Below are 15,747 nucleotides of genomic sequence, written 5' to 3' on the forward strand. Positions count from 1 at the left end.
ATTGCTTGGCTTTCCGCTATATAGATGAGCCACAGCCGCGGTTAGTGCGGGTACCAAGACTGCGAAGGAAGGTCAAGACGGAATGAGAGATTTTTGTATCGCTTGTCTGGGCTAAGGCTTGCTTATTGCTCCCTTATGATGGTGGGCATGTCGTTTCCGGCTTGGACGTCACGGTGGTGGCTGAGTATGCATGTACATCCGTGGGGACGTCAAAAAGTGCTCAAGTCATCCTGTATCGTCATAACCGTCTTGTTTGAGAAATCTTGGAAATGCTGCCAAGTCTTTTGCGACTATGGGAAGAGTGGTTCGCTTTCTATTCTACCGAAATGCCAAGTGGACGACAACACCGGAGTGGCATCTGGCATCGTGATGATGATCAACAACATAGTGGACTTACCCCATAGATCTAGCATGACTCTCATCAATCTCTAGGCGGGTTAGTTAAGGTGACTCCCGCTAGAAGCGCCACAACGGTGTGACTACCCCAACTTACTCCGTTACATCGCTCGCCACGGCGTACTTCGTATGTTTCACAACAAAAGCTTTGTTCCCTTGTTCTAGGCTCGATTAATCCCGCATCTTCTGGCTGTATGCTCTTCATACCCGCTGCACCGTCGCATGGGTCCGCGATGGTCACTGCATCACCTAGTAGCTAACCATTGCAACGCACAGATGATCACACCGCTCAGCATCCAAATCACGAACCAAATAGTCATATGCGTTGGTTTCCGAACGCCAAGTGTTCGGAATCTCGGCCCAGGCTTTTGAACCAGACTTTGCGACTCTGCACCGGAGGAAATGGTTGTGAGACTACAGGGGTGGTCTCTCAATTTATCCCAGATGTTGAGGCTGTTTTCTTGGGTCTTTCGCCTGGTATTCATTTCTTGCGTTAGCATATGCGAGATAGAATGCAAGTGATAAAATGGTATGACTATGGATACGTGTACGCACGCAAGGTACCTTCGGGCCCCCACAACATTGTTGCCGCAGCGAAGCATCTGCCCTAGACTTGAATGCTGGCGTTCTAGTTTGGCTTGGCTATTGATGGTGCGTAGTTCGGGGACGCAAGTCTTTCTCAGATTGAGTCTGAGGCGGCAAGCCTATGTGATGGAATTCATATCGTAGCGGGTGCTACTACAGTAAAACGCAGACGACAAGATGGGCGTGTAATTGTCATCATGATGTCTCCAATCTTTTGAACATATATGTGCCTAGTGCGTCTTTACGGTTTGAAAAACATGGGGCATTACAATGTTCCAGAGCCTATCTACCATGGAACTCATGCCTCTCGAACAAAGATGATCAGTGATCAACCACTTAGGTATGTGTCACCGTGCCTACCGTGTCAACGTTCGGTACCACGGAAATAATGGAGATCGCTCACCGTCGCACAAATACGATACTGCGTCATCAGAAAGCTATACGCCTAGATTTCCAAACTTGTTACTCAAGATTTTTGACCATCAGGATGAATATCAGGCACACATGAACAAGACACCACGGTGCTTGAAGCATTTGTATACCGAAAGCGGAAGAAGCCTTAATCAGGCAGACGAAATCATTAATGCGGCACAATGAGCAATAACAATACGACACGTACATGCCTTTGAGAAGAGACGCCAGCCAAATGATCCCTTCGCGAAAAGGTCTGTTTACAAACAGCGTCCTAGACCCGACACCAGATAACCCGGACATTCGGACGTCGACGCATGCCGACCTCGTTTACCAAACTACCCTAAGGCTGGTTCCCCCAAAACGCGAAACAAAGCTTTTGCACATCGATGAAATGACAGATTGCGATCTTCGTACTGTAAATCCAAGATCTACGGGACGTGCGTTGTGGAAGCCCAAACTGCCGCGCCGAGCCGGAACAGTGATCAATTTGAACCACTGCCACGGAACTTGGTGATGGACTCGTGATGTGTGCGCATAATATGACAATACTTCATGTCCGTGGGGCTCTTGCAGCCCGAAAGCCCGGATGCTGCGGTACGAAGTGCTGATTGAGCGAGTCGCAGAGCGATGTGCGGGAATTTTGGGCATGATGTTCGTCACTGGAGCACCGCGAAGTCATGTCACGGCTGGAAGGGGACATCTGAAGCAGGAGTATGATCAAGAGTTCTAATTTCAAGCGCTAAGAATTGTAAACTGATGCTCTACCCGTGATCGAGGGAGCTCCGTGCGCCTACGTTTGTCTCGAAAAGTGATTCGAGACAGAGAATTTTGGTTGACAGGAACGCTCGATGTCCTCCGCAAAGAAATCTAATCATAATATGCCGCCGAAAGACGATAGGATATAGAAAGAGCCTGAAAAAAGAAACACATGACCCTTACGTGCTAACAAGAAATTTCGTGCAAGCATTCATGACTTCGTAAAGGGATACTCCAGGCGCCTCGCAGAAAGTACAATCAAGAAAGACTAAGGAAACTGCCCGGGGAATGTGATTCTTTAGACCATCTGGCCGACATCGCTGACATTGTCGGAGGAAGCACGTGGTGAGGGAACTCGGGTAGGGGCTTGTGATAGTGGGTCAGGTGATGAGGTAGGGTCACTGTCCCTACGCTTTTCAGATGTCTCAGCCTTGCTCAGTCTGCGAATGATTGCCTCCTTCGCATGCTCGCCATTATCGCAAGGCAGATACCAGCGAGAGATGATCATGCAAATACATGAGAGCATGAGGTTAGTTCCGGACCACATCTGAACAGTGATGTACGTGTTGTACTGTGTGATGAGATGACCAGCAATGACGGGGCCGGTAAGGGCGGGGATGGCTGCAAACGTGTACATCATACCGGTCCAGTGGCCAAGCTTCTTCTTTGCAAAGTGTCTCGTGTCAGGTGTGGCGTAGGTGCAGTTGAGAATGTTGCCGATAGACGCAGGGGGGAGACCAATGACCATACCAGAGAAGACACCGAAAACTACGCAGAAGGCGATAGCGTCGGTCTCTGATCCAGCCAATGTCCAGAGGACCAGTGTGAGCATCGACGCGGTGAATTGAGAGCCGATATGCATATTGAGGGCGCCGACTTTGTCCGAGAAGTGCGCGAGGAGCATGCGTCCGACAGTCGAAGCTCCGTTCATGATGACAAGGAGCCAAAACGTTTGAAGAGGTTTGTCGGTCGTGTCGGAGGGGCTTACTGGGGAACCTGTCCGGTCGCGAGTGCCAAAGCCGCGCACTGATGCCCACTAAACACTGTTAATTATCGGCGTGGCAGACAGAACAGAAATACTAACCTCTTCAAGGTTGAAGAAAACCGGGTAAAAGCCAAAGAACATGAACGCAACGGCAGCTGTGAACCAGCACCAAGCCTTGTTCTTGAAGGCTTCAGTATCGAACCAAGTCCTAAGCTTACCCCAGCTCTTCGGTTCGTGATGCTCGTGGGCAGGGTCTGGCGTGCAGAAGATGAAGGAGTAGATGCATGTCACCGAAGTGAGAGTGGCAACGTAGCGTACTGCGTTATTGAAACCGACAGATTGGATCAAGTAGCGGAGCATGCTGGGGTAGATCACGCCTGCTACACTGGCACCACAAGCCACATAGCCTACAGCAAGACCCCGGCGCTTGGGAAACCATGTTGAAGCAACTGGAATGGCGTTAGCAGGAATTATTGTAGAGGGATGAATGTAACTCACCTTGGGAGCTGGAAACGAAGAAGGTACCCATGCCCAGGCCGACCACAAGGCCCTGTGTTGCCCAGATCGAGCCGAAGTTTCCAAGAGCCTCAATGTCGCTGGGATGCGCGACAGAAAGCATGAAAAGACCAAAGGGCACAAGGAAAGTACCACAACCGATCACCTTGCGAAAGTGACCAGCATCCAAGAGCCGCCCGACCACGTTCGACAGCAGAAGCACAATAAAGGATTGAGTCGAGCCGATCAGGTTCAGTTCAAGCTGATCAGTACCTCGGAGTGAGTGGCCAACGTAGTATGAGGACCACGTGCCGTAGGCGTTGACTAGTCCCCACGAGTTGAACATGAGGAAGAAGCAGCCTAACAAGCATGCGTAGGCACGCCATGATTGCGGCCAATTGGGCTCGTCGATTGTGTCGACACTGGCGTGTCTTGATTCGTCTCGCATAGAATTGGTCGCGGTAGGTGCTTCGGAGAGTGGCAGGGTTCCTTCGCTGTACTTCCGACTCTCTTTGTAGGTAGATCGTGTAGGTGGCATCTTGACCGTGATTGCTGTAAGTGAAGACGGTGAGGCCAAAGAGGGAAGAGCAATCAGTTAATTGGGAAAGTGTTTGACGTATGAAAAGATAAGATGCTCAACACAGATAGCACGTGTTGGAGGGGAAGCGCTCAAATGGACGCACTGGTGATGGATTGGTACGGATTCAAACGACTGTCAAAGCGGCGGGGACGGGGTATAAGTACGGTACTCATGTGCAAACACTCACGGAACTGGGGAACGAGCCCAAGGCTTGGGTTGATAGAGGGTTCTTTTACGGCTCCACTCTTGCTCAGCACGCGCGTAACCCCCATGTAGATTGTGGCTACCTTCTCCCATAGTGACGTGGTAGTCAAACTGGTCGTGTAATGGGGAATGGATGCCGCAGGGCACAAGCAACGCAGGGGTTGCAAGCCCAAGAGAAGCCAAGGCCATACGGAAGTCTGAACTCCGCCGGTAGCAGGGAATACTTCATTACTCTGTTAGAGGCTTCAGATGCCCTGCGGCCCAAAGCTTAGTGCGGCGCGTTAATCCGGTGGAAGAGCGATCAGCGGTGGTAGATTCTCCGGCGCATCTTGCGTTTGGGCTTCCCCACGCTCACTCGTTGTCGTGAAAACATGCCCACCATGTCGTCTCCCAGGGTATTCCCTTTGACTGCTGGTGACCTAAGCTGCTACAAACTAGGACGTTGCCACCTCTTTTTACTGAATGTGTGTCACAATAGGCGGTTCTGAACCGCGCTGGGCGAGACTACCATGGTACATGGACCAAGCATCTCCTTTCCCATAATTGCATGTGCGAGTATCGAGATTGCTCATAGGCTGTGCAGTCTTGGCTTGTTCCACCAAAACGAAGTCGTCCGTGGGCATAGACACTCGGTAGACGATGATAGGGGTCGATGCGTCTAGCAAGGTTGTATAAAATAGCGGAGCGGGCTCCCAGCGCTTGGCAGAGCGTCAGCGCGAGGCATGATGAGTGATGCGGCTCGATTGGGTCGGTATGCCAAGAATGTGCTCGAGTAGTGATGTACAATCCGCCTTGGCTGGCCCAGTTATATTGCAAGGGCCAAAGATGAGTACTCTCGCGGTACTACCGCTGAGACTTTTACAACTCTGGGCAGTTCCTGGATCAGAGCGGATGCGCCGGCCGATAATCTGGATGGAGACGCGCAAGCACATGGAGGGTATCGACACTAGACCTGCAAAGTCACTGTGAAGGAGGGTCGAGTGTCACCCGCAATATCTTGAGTACATGACAGAGAGGCCACGCTAATGTTGGCGGCGTAACAAGATCAGCGGGCCGGTGCGGTTCGTTGCTTCGTTATCTTCAGTTTCAACACAGCCACAACCGCTTCATACGGTCAGGGATCGACGACTAGGGCGCTCTGCCAAGCATCAACACCCACGCTGGCGTTGATGCTTTGTTCTTCCCGCCGCAACGAAGATATGCTCCCAAGGAAACGTATCATGTTGCGAGTCATATCTGAGGGTACGGTTGTGGCTGCATGAGATTCATCACCCTGCATTGCGATGAGTAGTCCAGCGACGCACACCTATGTCAATACTTGGCCGTCAGCTAAGACGCATCTTTTTGTTGACGGACGACGCGCGGAAAGTGGACTCCAGGATTCCAAAGGCGCATGGAGTGTGTTGGGGTAGAATGGTGGAGAAGACTTAAGGCTGGCGATCAGCGACGCTACCTTCAGAGAGTTTGCTTTGCCAAGGCTCTTTGTCGGCCGGGCAATTACGCGTTCAGGAAGTGCTCGCACAATATCAATCCGATCCAGCGTCGAGACGAGCACCAGATACTATTTCTAATCCGATCCGGAAACAAGTCCAAGCCCGATATCTTCCTAGGTCTGTGCAGATCTCCCCTGTCGGGAAGTGTCAAGAGCCGAGAAGAAACAAAGAAGCATCCCGCGCAGAACTGCGCTACATGTTACTCAAATGACAAAGGCAAAAGAGAATGTTATCTTGCCTGATTCTTCGCAGTCGTCTTGTTGGATAACAGTCAGACTTGAGCCTCGCCACGGTAGCGGTCAGCTGGCGGCTTCGTGTCTCCGTCGCGATAGCTAGTCAGTTTCCTATGATGATGGCGAGGCACGAGCTGAATTCCCGCGGACTCCATCGGCTACGTCACAAGTGTTCCACAATAGTCCCATGGGGAGGAGGACCCTTGGAAAACCGGGACTTGTCCAACGTTCTAACGAATGTAGCGAAGTTGTACCGGAGCCGGACGTTGAGTAGCGGATATCGTCATGCATGCTACTTTGCAGTGCCACATACATGCTGCCGCAGTCAGTCCGCACAGCGGAACCATGTCGTGATTTAGCTTTCGAAGGTTGACCCTTTGGGTTGGCTGGGTAAGGCCTCCGTGTATCGTCCGATGAGCAGCTGTGACAGCGGAAGCGGCGTTTGGGCTTCGATCGCAGTTCCACGGCTAGATGCTCGGAGATTTCGATAGGGTGTGACTGATGGTATCAATCGCATGGTGTTGTCAGCGACTTCCGAGCATGGTCGGTTCGCTTCTCTATGCGAATTTGCGGGAGCGCACCCGTCCGCAGTCTGGTTCAATAATCATTAGCGAGCGCGAGCTGACTTGTTGAGATTTAAGAACTCGTGTCTTATTATCACGGTAACCGTTCTACCTAATGTGTGTTAGTCTATGTCGTGGTCAATTAAGGGGTCATCAGTTATCATCTCAGTACTCCCGCTGGTGCATGCGACAATGCCAAGTCCTACACTGGAAGGAAAACTCACCCAGGAAACATTTCCATCCACTCCAATCCTCCAAACCATATGGAAGAGAGCCTTTCGATCTCCGCCCCGCCATCACTGATAGCGCTGTGGAAGAAACAAGCAAATACGAGCGGAACGCCACAAAAAAGGACCCCCTGCGGAGGCGTGCAGTTTCCGTGTGTCAACATCAGGCCACTTCAAGATGCAACTCCGAAACGCGATTCCGCACCTATGAGACGGCGGCCTCGAAGCGACAGCCCCCTGGGCGGAGCGGAGAGCGGAAGACGTTGAAACAAAAGAGATGATGTTATGGCGAAGCGCTTCAGATTCTTCTTGTCGTCTGCTGGGCGTAACTGGGCAGGGCCGACTCGCCACGTTGTTAGAGGTCCGACGACTGCTCCGACTTGGAAACGACAAGGAAACGACAAGGCGGCGACCAAGACCGACAACCGCCGCACTCCATGTCAAAGATCATTTCGACTCGAACCGCTGCCCCTAGCATGTGTTGGCCCCAGGCGGAGCGGGAGGCTCAGCGCTGCCTGTGGCGCTGGGTTCCAGGTTGCATACGGAAAGGGGTTTCCATATGCGACACAACTTCGTGACTGGCAAAGAAATATTGACTTGGGCAATCACGACTGCGCAGACATGCACGCGCACTGCGCCGAGACCTCCCGTTGGGCACTGCCATGCTTTTTTCCATCTGTTTCGGCACCTAAGGCACCGCAAGGCAACGGGCAACAAGCAACGAGTGTCTCGCACGTTCACCATCATAGTGTCAGAGCGCGGCCTCCGAGAGTACCGCAAGCTCAACAAATATAACATTGGGCTCGCCACAGGTAGGTGCGGTCTTGTAATCAAATGCTCCAGGAGTAAGCACGATCCTTCCATTTGACCACCTGCAGAACGCAGCCAATTCCATCACATACTTGGCATGGTGTCTTGACTATACCCAGACACTATGCAATTGGCGTTTGAGCAACACTCTGATAACATTCCAGGAACACACAGCACTACATGTGAAAATGATTTATTTACACCCTTTTATATTCCAGACGGTAATCAAGGCAAGCCAATTTTGCTGCAAGCACCTTGTCAAAATACAATTGTATACGAAACAAGCTTGTCGAAACAGCAGCCACATGTTGCGACACTTGACGCTGGTATATTTCCTTTCCCAGTCTACACGTCTACTCCAATCCTCTCTGAAGTCCATTTTTCTCGGTCTCTCGCACTCTATCATTGAACAACTCCGGTCAGACCCGCGAAGCGCTTGCGCCTCTAGCCGGGCGCATCCGAAGAAACTTATCTCGGAACAATGCTGTCATACTGGCATAACAAGCAAATTTCCTAATACTTTCAGATCCTTGGTGCTTACCGTCAATACCACTACTCTCACTGTTTCCAACACGTCTTCGTTTAGCTGGAATATTGATAACAGGAATTTCGCCATACTTTCGGCGCCGCAGTCGTCGTACGCGCGTCACAGTATTTGCAAGTAGTAAAGGGCTGTTGAGGGGACCCGAGACATCTCCGATCAACAAAACAATGATACACAGAGACGACAACAACAAAGTATGCAAAATCGTGTTGTCAGGACTTTGCTCCGAGGAAGAGTCAAGCTGCCATGGCTTGCTTAGGTAAACGCGTGGCTGCCATGCGGCCACGCAATCGTAACATTCATTTTTTCTTCTCAATCTTCTCGATTTGTCATGTTCTATTCTAACTGGGGTTCTTTTTCATGAATGGGTCAGCTGGTCGTTCGGCATTGGGTGATTTCTCATGGAAAGTATATAGAAGTCGTTGGCTTTCATGGTGTATATTCTCTCTACTCGAGTGATGGGACAGCTTTCGAACAATGTCATGGTGCAGTCAATAATGCGACGAGCTTGAGTGTAAAGACAGCAGGTTAGATGACACGCTACGCGAGACACAGTGTTGCGCCACAGCAGACAAAAGCACGTCATGGAATACGAATGGCTGTCATTACTCTAGCTACAAATACAAGTTCGCTAGACGCTTGCCTCATAACGCCATGCTCCAGGGACGAAAGATTACTGTCCCGTGTTCGAAATCAGAAGCTGAAAGAGTCAAAAAAGAAGCCCCCAGCGCCACTGCGTCAGGGCGTGGAAAACAGAGCTGCAGATGGCCATGGCCAAATCGCCCGAGGGGATATCATGTCTGCATATCGCATATCGCATGTCTCGTCTAAACACCCTTGATAGCAACGGTGCGCTCGCTGTTCAGCTTGTCCGCATTCCGGTCGTGGCTCTCCTTCTTGCAGTCCTCGAGTCCCTCGCACTTGTGATCCTCGAGCATGCGATGACGGCTGCAGTGCCTGCCCTGGCAGAAGCCGCAGTCACCGACAATGGGTTGTGCGCGGTCCTTGCAGTCCTTGAAGGAACAACGGATCTTCTTTGGGGGCATGCCGCCGCGGAGCGGGAGTGCGAGGTGGAGAGTCGAGTTTGGGCCGATGGCGTAATCAGCCAAGGTGGTGTCGGATGAGGAAAGGTGCTTGCCGGCGTGGACGATGCGCAGATCCGAGGGCGTGGAGAGGTTGGTTCGGAGAGCGAGGAGAGAGCGCAGGGTGCTTATCGATGTGTTTGAGGGGATTGTGAGGGGGATTGCTGATGCACCATGTTAGCCGTGTCTGCTGCGACTTCATAATGCGACCTGTTCCGACGCTCGGAACAGTGGCGGGAACGACTTACTGCTGCTGCCGGATACCGTCTTGACGAAGATCTGCATCGTGTCCTCGGATTCGGAGCTGGACGAGCTGATGCTGCTGATGCTGGATGAACGGCGCATAGTGGCAGTTGCGGAGAGCCAAGTACGGGCAGGTGTCGTGTGCGGGTGCGGCGAGCGTGTGAGATGACGCTGATGTGATCGGCGAGTTGTGGCGGCGAATTGACCGGCTAGATAACGGAGATGGTTGAGCGGGTAGATGCAGATAGGAGATGTTGTATACAAGCAGGAGAGTGAGAGTAGTGCGAGTGCTATGACGGAGAGTGAATGGGTGGGTGGCAGTAGCAGCAGTAGCAGTAGCAGTAGTAGTAGTAGTGGTAGTAGTAGTAGTAGTGACAGATGGAGATCAAGTAGGTAAAGGTGACGCAGACCGCTTCTTAAACAAAGGCAAATGGAGCCCCATGCTGTCACTGGTGCCTTGGTCCGACCGATGGCACTGCATTGCGCTGCGCGCTGCACTGCACACGACTCGAGCCGACATGCGTTCGCAGCGCGTCCTTTGCCTCCCCGATGCAGGGTGGCTACCACTAGCCGACCTTCTTCCATGGTATTCTATGCCTTGCATCAGCACCAAAGCTAGCCTTTCGCCCTTCAAAACACGCCTCTCATCATCGCCAGCCATGAGGCAAGTCTGACAAAGTGTCCAAGACGCCCATGCATCTACTTCCACATCATCCCTCGCCCGACTTGCCTCTTGCATGTGACACGTATCGGCGACATGCCTCGCCCACTCCTGTATGGTACTTGTGACATGCAATCTAGATCGTGTCTCATGCACCCTGCATACCAGGAACTCGCTTGTTGCCGCCTCAAGGCGTCTAACACGCCGACAACAGCAGACAGCAGCGCCTGCCACTGTATTGTGTCGGATGAGGCGCATCGCTCGGCCTGCGCCAGTGTTTGCGATTCGTGGCGCGTGCATGACGCCTATGCCCTGTGTGAGGCTGGACGACTATCGTCATAAAACAGAGCCATCGTCATCCTTGGTCTTGACCATTGCCCTGCCGCTTCCATTCGACATGCTTCGTTCTGACATATGCACAAGGCCTAATGCTCCGAGTCGATGCGGACATGCCGTTGATCATGTCGAGTCACGCTACCATCCGCCCATCATGTCGTCTGTGCGACGACCGCTTGGATCCGTGTGCGGTCGGCACCTTTGGTACTCGAGACACGTCCATTGCTCTGTACGCCTACATGGTCAAACATCTTCCAAACATGGCCTTTCCCCACGCGCGCTTCCACGCACACATCTTGTATCCGTCCTGTCACATTGCCATTGCTTCTAGAAGCGTTTCATCGTCTTCCGGACCGCTTTGGGGCCCAAACAATCATGTTTATTGCTACGCTACTATCATACACCGCTGCTAACCCAAGTTTACAACATGCTCTTTGGGAAGTCCTTCATTGCCTGTCTTACACCCAAATCGCCCAAAATCTCCTCGGTACCCCCAAGAATAGCATCGAATTTGTAGGTGCGGTGGAATTGTTCAATGACTCGACCCATTCCACCCTGGGTGATTCCGCGACCTCCGAAGATGTTGACGGCTTCATCTGCAATCTCGTGTGCAGAACGAGTAGCATACGACTTGAGTAGACCAATGGGTCCGCCGAGATGTTTTGATTGTTGCGCGTACGACATGTGCGTCATTTGGTAGGCGATAGATTCTAGCCATGCTTGGTTGGCTTCGACGTGTGAGATCATCTTTGCAAGCCTGGATAGTGTAAGCACGGGCAAGGTAGCGTGAACCCATCGTTAGAGGCAATACTCACTTCTGACGGATGGCAGGTTGCTCTATGAGCTTCTTGCCAAAAACAATTCGCTGGTTAGACCACTTCAAGCACTCCTCTACAACGGTGCGAGACTGTCGGATAACAGCGCAAGCCATCATGAAGCGCTGCAGAGGTAAAAACACAAAGTCAGCCCATGTCTCACAGACAATTTGTAGGGTCTGTGCTTACCTCGTGGTTAAAGTTACTCATGATAACAACAAAGCCCTTGTGCTCTTCACCCAGAAGATGGTCTACTGGTACCTTGGCATCGTTGAACTCGACGAATGCGGTACCTGCTGTTGTGGAGTAGCTCGTCTTGATGAGCTTGGTCTCTACGGCCTCATCGCGTTCGATGAGTAGGACAGAGAAGCCCTTTTCCGTCTTGCAACCTGTAACGAAATAGTCGCAGAACATTCCATTGGTGATCCACTTCTTTGTGCCTCGTACAATGTAATGCTTGCCGTCTGGGGTCAGAGTCGCAGTGGTCCTAATTCCAGCGACATCAGATCCAGCAAAAGCCTCGGTGATGGCTAGGCACATCTTCTTCTTGCCAGTCAACACCTCGTTTACCACGCGCGTCTTCAGCTCAGATTCAGGCATCCACTGCAAGACGGCTGTCAAGCTGATGGTCATACCAGCCATGTTGCCGTCTTGGAATCCACGAGCGTTTGCGCGCACACCTTCCTGTGCCTGAATAAGGTCATGGAGGTAGTCAAATTCCTCGCCCTTGACAACACCCATCAGGTTCTTGCCGTGGAGATGCTTTCCAGGCCCAAGACGCATGGCCAGCATGTCGTTCTCAGCCATCTTGTTGATCAACTCTTGGCTGATATATGTACCATCCTTCTCCTTTTGTTGTGCCTCGGGTGTGACGTGTGTGTCGACAAACTTGCGGACCTCCTTTTGCAGTGCCCGATGCGATTCCTTGAAGTAAGGGCTCTTGAACTGCGGTCGCAACCACAACGGTTCTGCGTATGGTACTGGGCTCAGATCGCCAGGCTTTCCGACGATGACTTCTGATTTCTCGCCCTCGATTGTGCCGATGCATAGCTCTTGGTACTTGTCCAAAACTTCTTGTCTGTGTAGATTGTAGAAAGCCGTTGTCGCATCTTGACCAGCTACCTGCTCGAGCACGACGGAGCCGCCAGGGTGGGCGTCGACGAAATCGCTCAGATCGTAGACTTTGTGGTCGATGATGCACCAGAGGTCCTCTGGTGTGTTGTGCGAAGCGACTGACTCGCGTGTGAGCGTGGCGTGAGGCATGTTGGCGGTAGTAGAAAGGGATGCGACGGTTGGGCGAGGAAGGAGCGACGTGATGCACGGCAGAGAGGACTGGAGGAGTTTAGGATGAAAGGAGAACCGGCTACCAACACTGCACTACAATATGCGGGTCTCTAGACGTTTGGCCTCGGTCTACAACATGAGCTAGCCGTCTCCGCGTAGCACTCCGTCTTGTGTGGAGCTGGCGCAGAGAACATCTGGGGAAGATGCCGAGGCACGAGAGGTAATCATGTCTCCAACACCGCTGATTGGCTGTACGATACCCACGGCTTTCCAACGGCAACCACGAATTCTGATTTCTTCATGGCAAAGTCCTTGCTCCATTATTCGGCAAGTCATCTACAAACTTCTGCACATTGTCTCTAAGACAGTTCATTCTATCACCTACCCATTGATCGGATCTAGCATTGTGACCGTCTCACCCTTGCCGCAACCTGCGCTGTGCATCAGTGGCACATGATGTGTCGTCAGTATAGCTCCAAGTAATTGTCTTCTTTTCTTTATTCTGATCTCTCGTTTTGCCTTCTGCATTCAAGTTCATCCTGCGCCGAAAACGACGTTATCAAAAGAAGACATACACCGTATACAAGGGAAAAACTAAATCGGTATAGATATAATAAGCTTTACCTTGCAGCCTACATTATCTTCTAGTAAGAAAACTTATTAAGATTATCTATGTTATAGTCTTCTAGGTTTTTAATCTATATCTATATAGCTCTCTATATACCCTTCTATAGTAGGAAAGAGGAAGTTTGTTTTTTCTCTTCAATCTAGTGATAGGTGGTGAAACCCAGCCGTTTTGCTTCGAGAGAACTTTGATATGCTATTCAGTGTCCGATCTAGCAGAAATATAGCATGGAAGACAAGAAGAGCTAGGGCGACAGCAAGATCAGGAAGCAACGTGTTCCTGCTAATTTCTCGTGTAACATTGTAGGTTTGTCGGCAGTAAAACTACTCGTGGCAGGTGTTACGCAGCGATCAAGCCGACTAAGTTCCCTTCGGTAGACCTTCAAGAAAAATGGCCCTGTTGTTCGGAGCGGAAAGTCGCACGAGCTTCAACAGACGTACATTATCTCTACTATTCAGGAATACTTTAGGAAAGGAGAATGGAGAATGTCTTGTTCCGTAGCGCCAAAGTTATCTGTCAAAATCCGAGAAGGAGTAGTAGATATAGCAAACAAGCCCCAGTCCCAGGTTACAGCTTTCATTTCCTACTTATATTCACCTAGCGTTCGCTCCGCACAATGTTATCACCTCAATAGAACTTCCCTCAGGAAGTGTGCCGGTGAAAGCAAGCCAATCATGTCGTGCCCCTCACTCTCATCTTTTCGAAGTGAAAAATGTTTGCCCCTCCATACATCCCACTACACACCCCGCCATGCCCCTCGTTGCCTCGATAAGAGCGCTTGCTCTTCTGCCCCTCCAATAGTGCCGTAATCGACAACGTGTTGCTCAACTTTCCGGATCCAGTAACCTCCCGTAACGCTGCCAATGCTGTGCGGGTGAAGGTTGAACTTCCACCAGTTTTTCAACACGTGCGCACAAATGCACTCTCAGTGTCGACTAAATTAGTTTCGCACGGCAGCAAAGAAGTATTTGTATACAAGACTTTCTTCATCAATCCATATGTGCGTCAAAGAGGCACACATATTGCTACTCGCATCATAGTGACAAGTGTGCTATTTGGTATTCTCTGAGATCTATATCGCAAACAAAAAATGTCTACATGTCTATTTTAACACTTGAGTATCGTCTCAATGTCTCCGCCGAACCTTATAGTCATATGCACAATCTCTATCGCTCGTGTACGCCTTAACACCCCTCCAGCTTCGCCAACGCCTTCCTCAACTCATCTTCTCTCTTCCCCAAAACAGCCAAACCTCTATCCACACAAGCCCTCTGAAGCTCCTCCTTCCCAAGACCTGCCCATCCGCCATCTCTATTAACCAACTTATCGTCCGTGTTCAAGTACTCCAACTTCTTCCTAACATTGCGCTGTAAGAGGAACTTGGGTGCTGTCAGAGGTAGCCAGTCAAATATTGCGGGATAGCAATCGAGTTGTGCGGCGGTAAGCGAGAGCTCGTAGAGCGTCATCTCGTTCCATTTCTTCGTGGTGACTGGCATGAGCAGTCCACTATTCGGTGGGGAAACGGATTGCGCGTCAGAAGATGCGGTGCCAATAGGCGGGCGATCCCTGCTCATCAGTCGCATTGCATCTAGAGCGACTCTTCTTAACCGGTCTTGCCGCTTGTCCTCAAGTTTCCGTATCGCGCGTTGAACCTGCTGTGGTATTCTGCACGCCTCTGGAATTACAGGCGTAATGTACATGACGACAATCGGTAACCACTCTCCAAGTAACAACACCAAAAGACCGAACGCCGGTAACCTCAACGTGTCCGATCTGCTTCTCCGCACAATCTGCCATTCCGCTCTTGTCAGAACCTCGCTTATGTCTTTGTTGGGTATTTGAGCAGCCTTTTGGCGCAGTGTCTTGGCGAATTTTGATGTTTGTCGGACGTGTGAGATGCCCGTTTTATAGAAGGCGAGGTATGCGCGACCGGCGCGGTATAGCCACTTGACAAAGTTCTGGTCTGGTTTTCGTGCGGGAACGGATATTTCGGGGGCATAGGTAAAAGGCGGTGGGTTCAACTTCTCCTTCGCTCGCATTGTTGGGACGGTTGTGGCCTTCGAAGTGGGTGTCTGCGCGGGAACGAGGGGGGAAGATTGAGATTTCTTTGGAGGTCGCGAAGAATATGTGACCTTGAGTGTGTTCACATTGCTGGTTTTGGCAGGAGGTGGTGGCATGGCCCCGCCATATTCCGCCTTCTTTGCCGGCGACGCTGAAGATGAGGCATGTCGGCTCATTTGTGTCTCCCACCTCTTTGTCTGCCTCCCCCATTGTATGATATCCCGGGACCCATCATGCCATATTTGACAGCTCAATGCAGGCATCGTGGCCCGGGTGTGTATACTTCGATGGCATTTCAGGTTTGCGACGACAGTGTAAGATCGCGCTGGTATAGGAAACGTGGGAAACATTGGCC

The 15,747-nt window shown here is 51.3% G+C and overlaps 4 protein-coding genes across 4 annotated transcripts; 1 reads left to right on the plus strand and 3 right to left on the minus strand.

Annotated features, from left to right (window-relative positions):
- Positions 1 to 2,449: 2,449 nt before the first annotated feature.
- GT037_000671 (mfs general substrate transporter) lies at positions 2,450 to 4,169 on the minus strand (the record flags this gene model as incomplete). Its single annotated transcript, XM_038925718.1, has 3 exons — positions 2,450 to 3,187; positions 3,236 to 3,585; positions 3,635 to 4,169. 3 exons carry the CDS (start codon positions 4,167 to 4,169, stop codon positions 2,450 to 2,452), a joined length of 1,623 nt encoding a protein of 540 aa, XP_038791574.1.
- Positions 4,170 to 5,723: 1,554 nt separating this feature from the next.
- Positions 5,724 to 6,119, plus strand: GT037_000672 (uncharacterized protein; the record flags this gene model as incomplete). The annotated part of the gene is made up of 2 exons (XM_038925719.1): positions 5,724 to 5,823; positions 5,860 to 6,119. 2 exons carry the CDS (start codon positions 5,724 to 5,726, stop codon positions 6,117 to 6,119), a joined length of 360 nt encoding a protein of 119 aa, XP_038791575.1.
- Positions 6,120 to 9,112: 2,993 nt separating this feature from the next.
- Positions 9,113 to 12,685, minus strand: GT037_000673 (acyl-dehydrogenase family protein; the record flags this gene model as incomplete). The annotated part of the gene is made up of 5 exons (XM_038925720.1): positions 9,113 to 9,531; positions 9,616 to 9,819; positions 11,099 to 11,364; positions 11,423 to 11,547; positions 11,612 to 12,685. The coding sequence occupies 5 exons, from the start codon at positions 12,683 to 12,685 to the stop codon at positions 9,113 to 9,115; spliced, it is 2,088 nt and encodes a 695-aa protein (XP_038791576.1).
- A 1,830-nt stretch (positions 12,686 to 14,515) lies between these two features.
- GT037_000674 (uncharacterized protein) lies at positions 14,516 to 15,655 on the minus strand (the record flags this gene model as incomplete). Its single annotated transcript, XM_038925721.1, has 1 exon — positions 14,516 to 15,655. One exon carries the CDS (start codon positions 15,653 to 15,655, stop codon positions 14,516 to 14,518), a length of 1,140 nt encoding a protein of 379 aa, XP_038791577.1.
- Positions 15,656 to 15,747: the final 92 nt, after the last annotated feature.

The sequence above is a fragment of the Alternaria burnsii genome (assembly GCF_013036055.1).
Source record: "Alternaria burnsii strain CBS107.38 chromosome Unknown 705, whole genome shotgun sequence".
Taxonomy (NCBI): domain Eukaryota; kingdom Fungi; phylum Ascomycota; class Dothideomycetes; order Pleosporales; family Pleosporaceae; genus Alternaria; species Alternaria burnsii.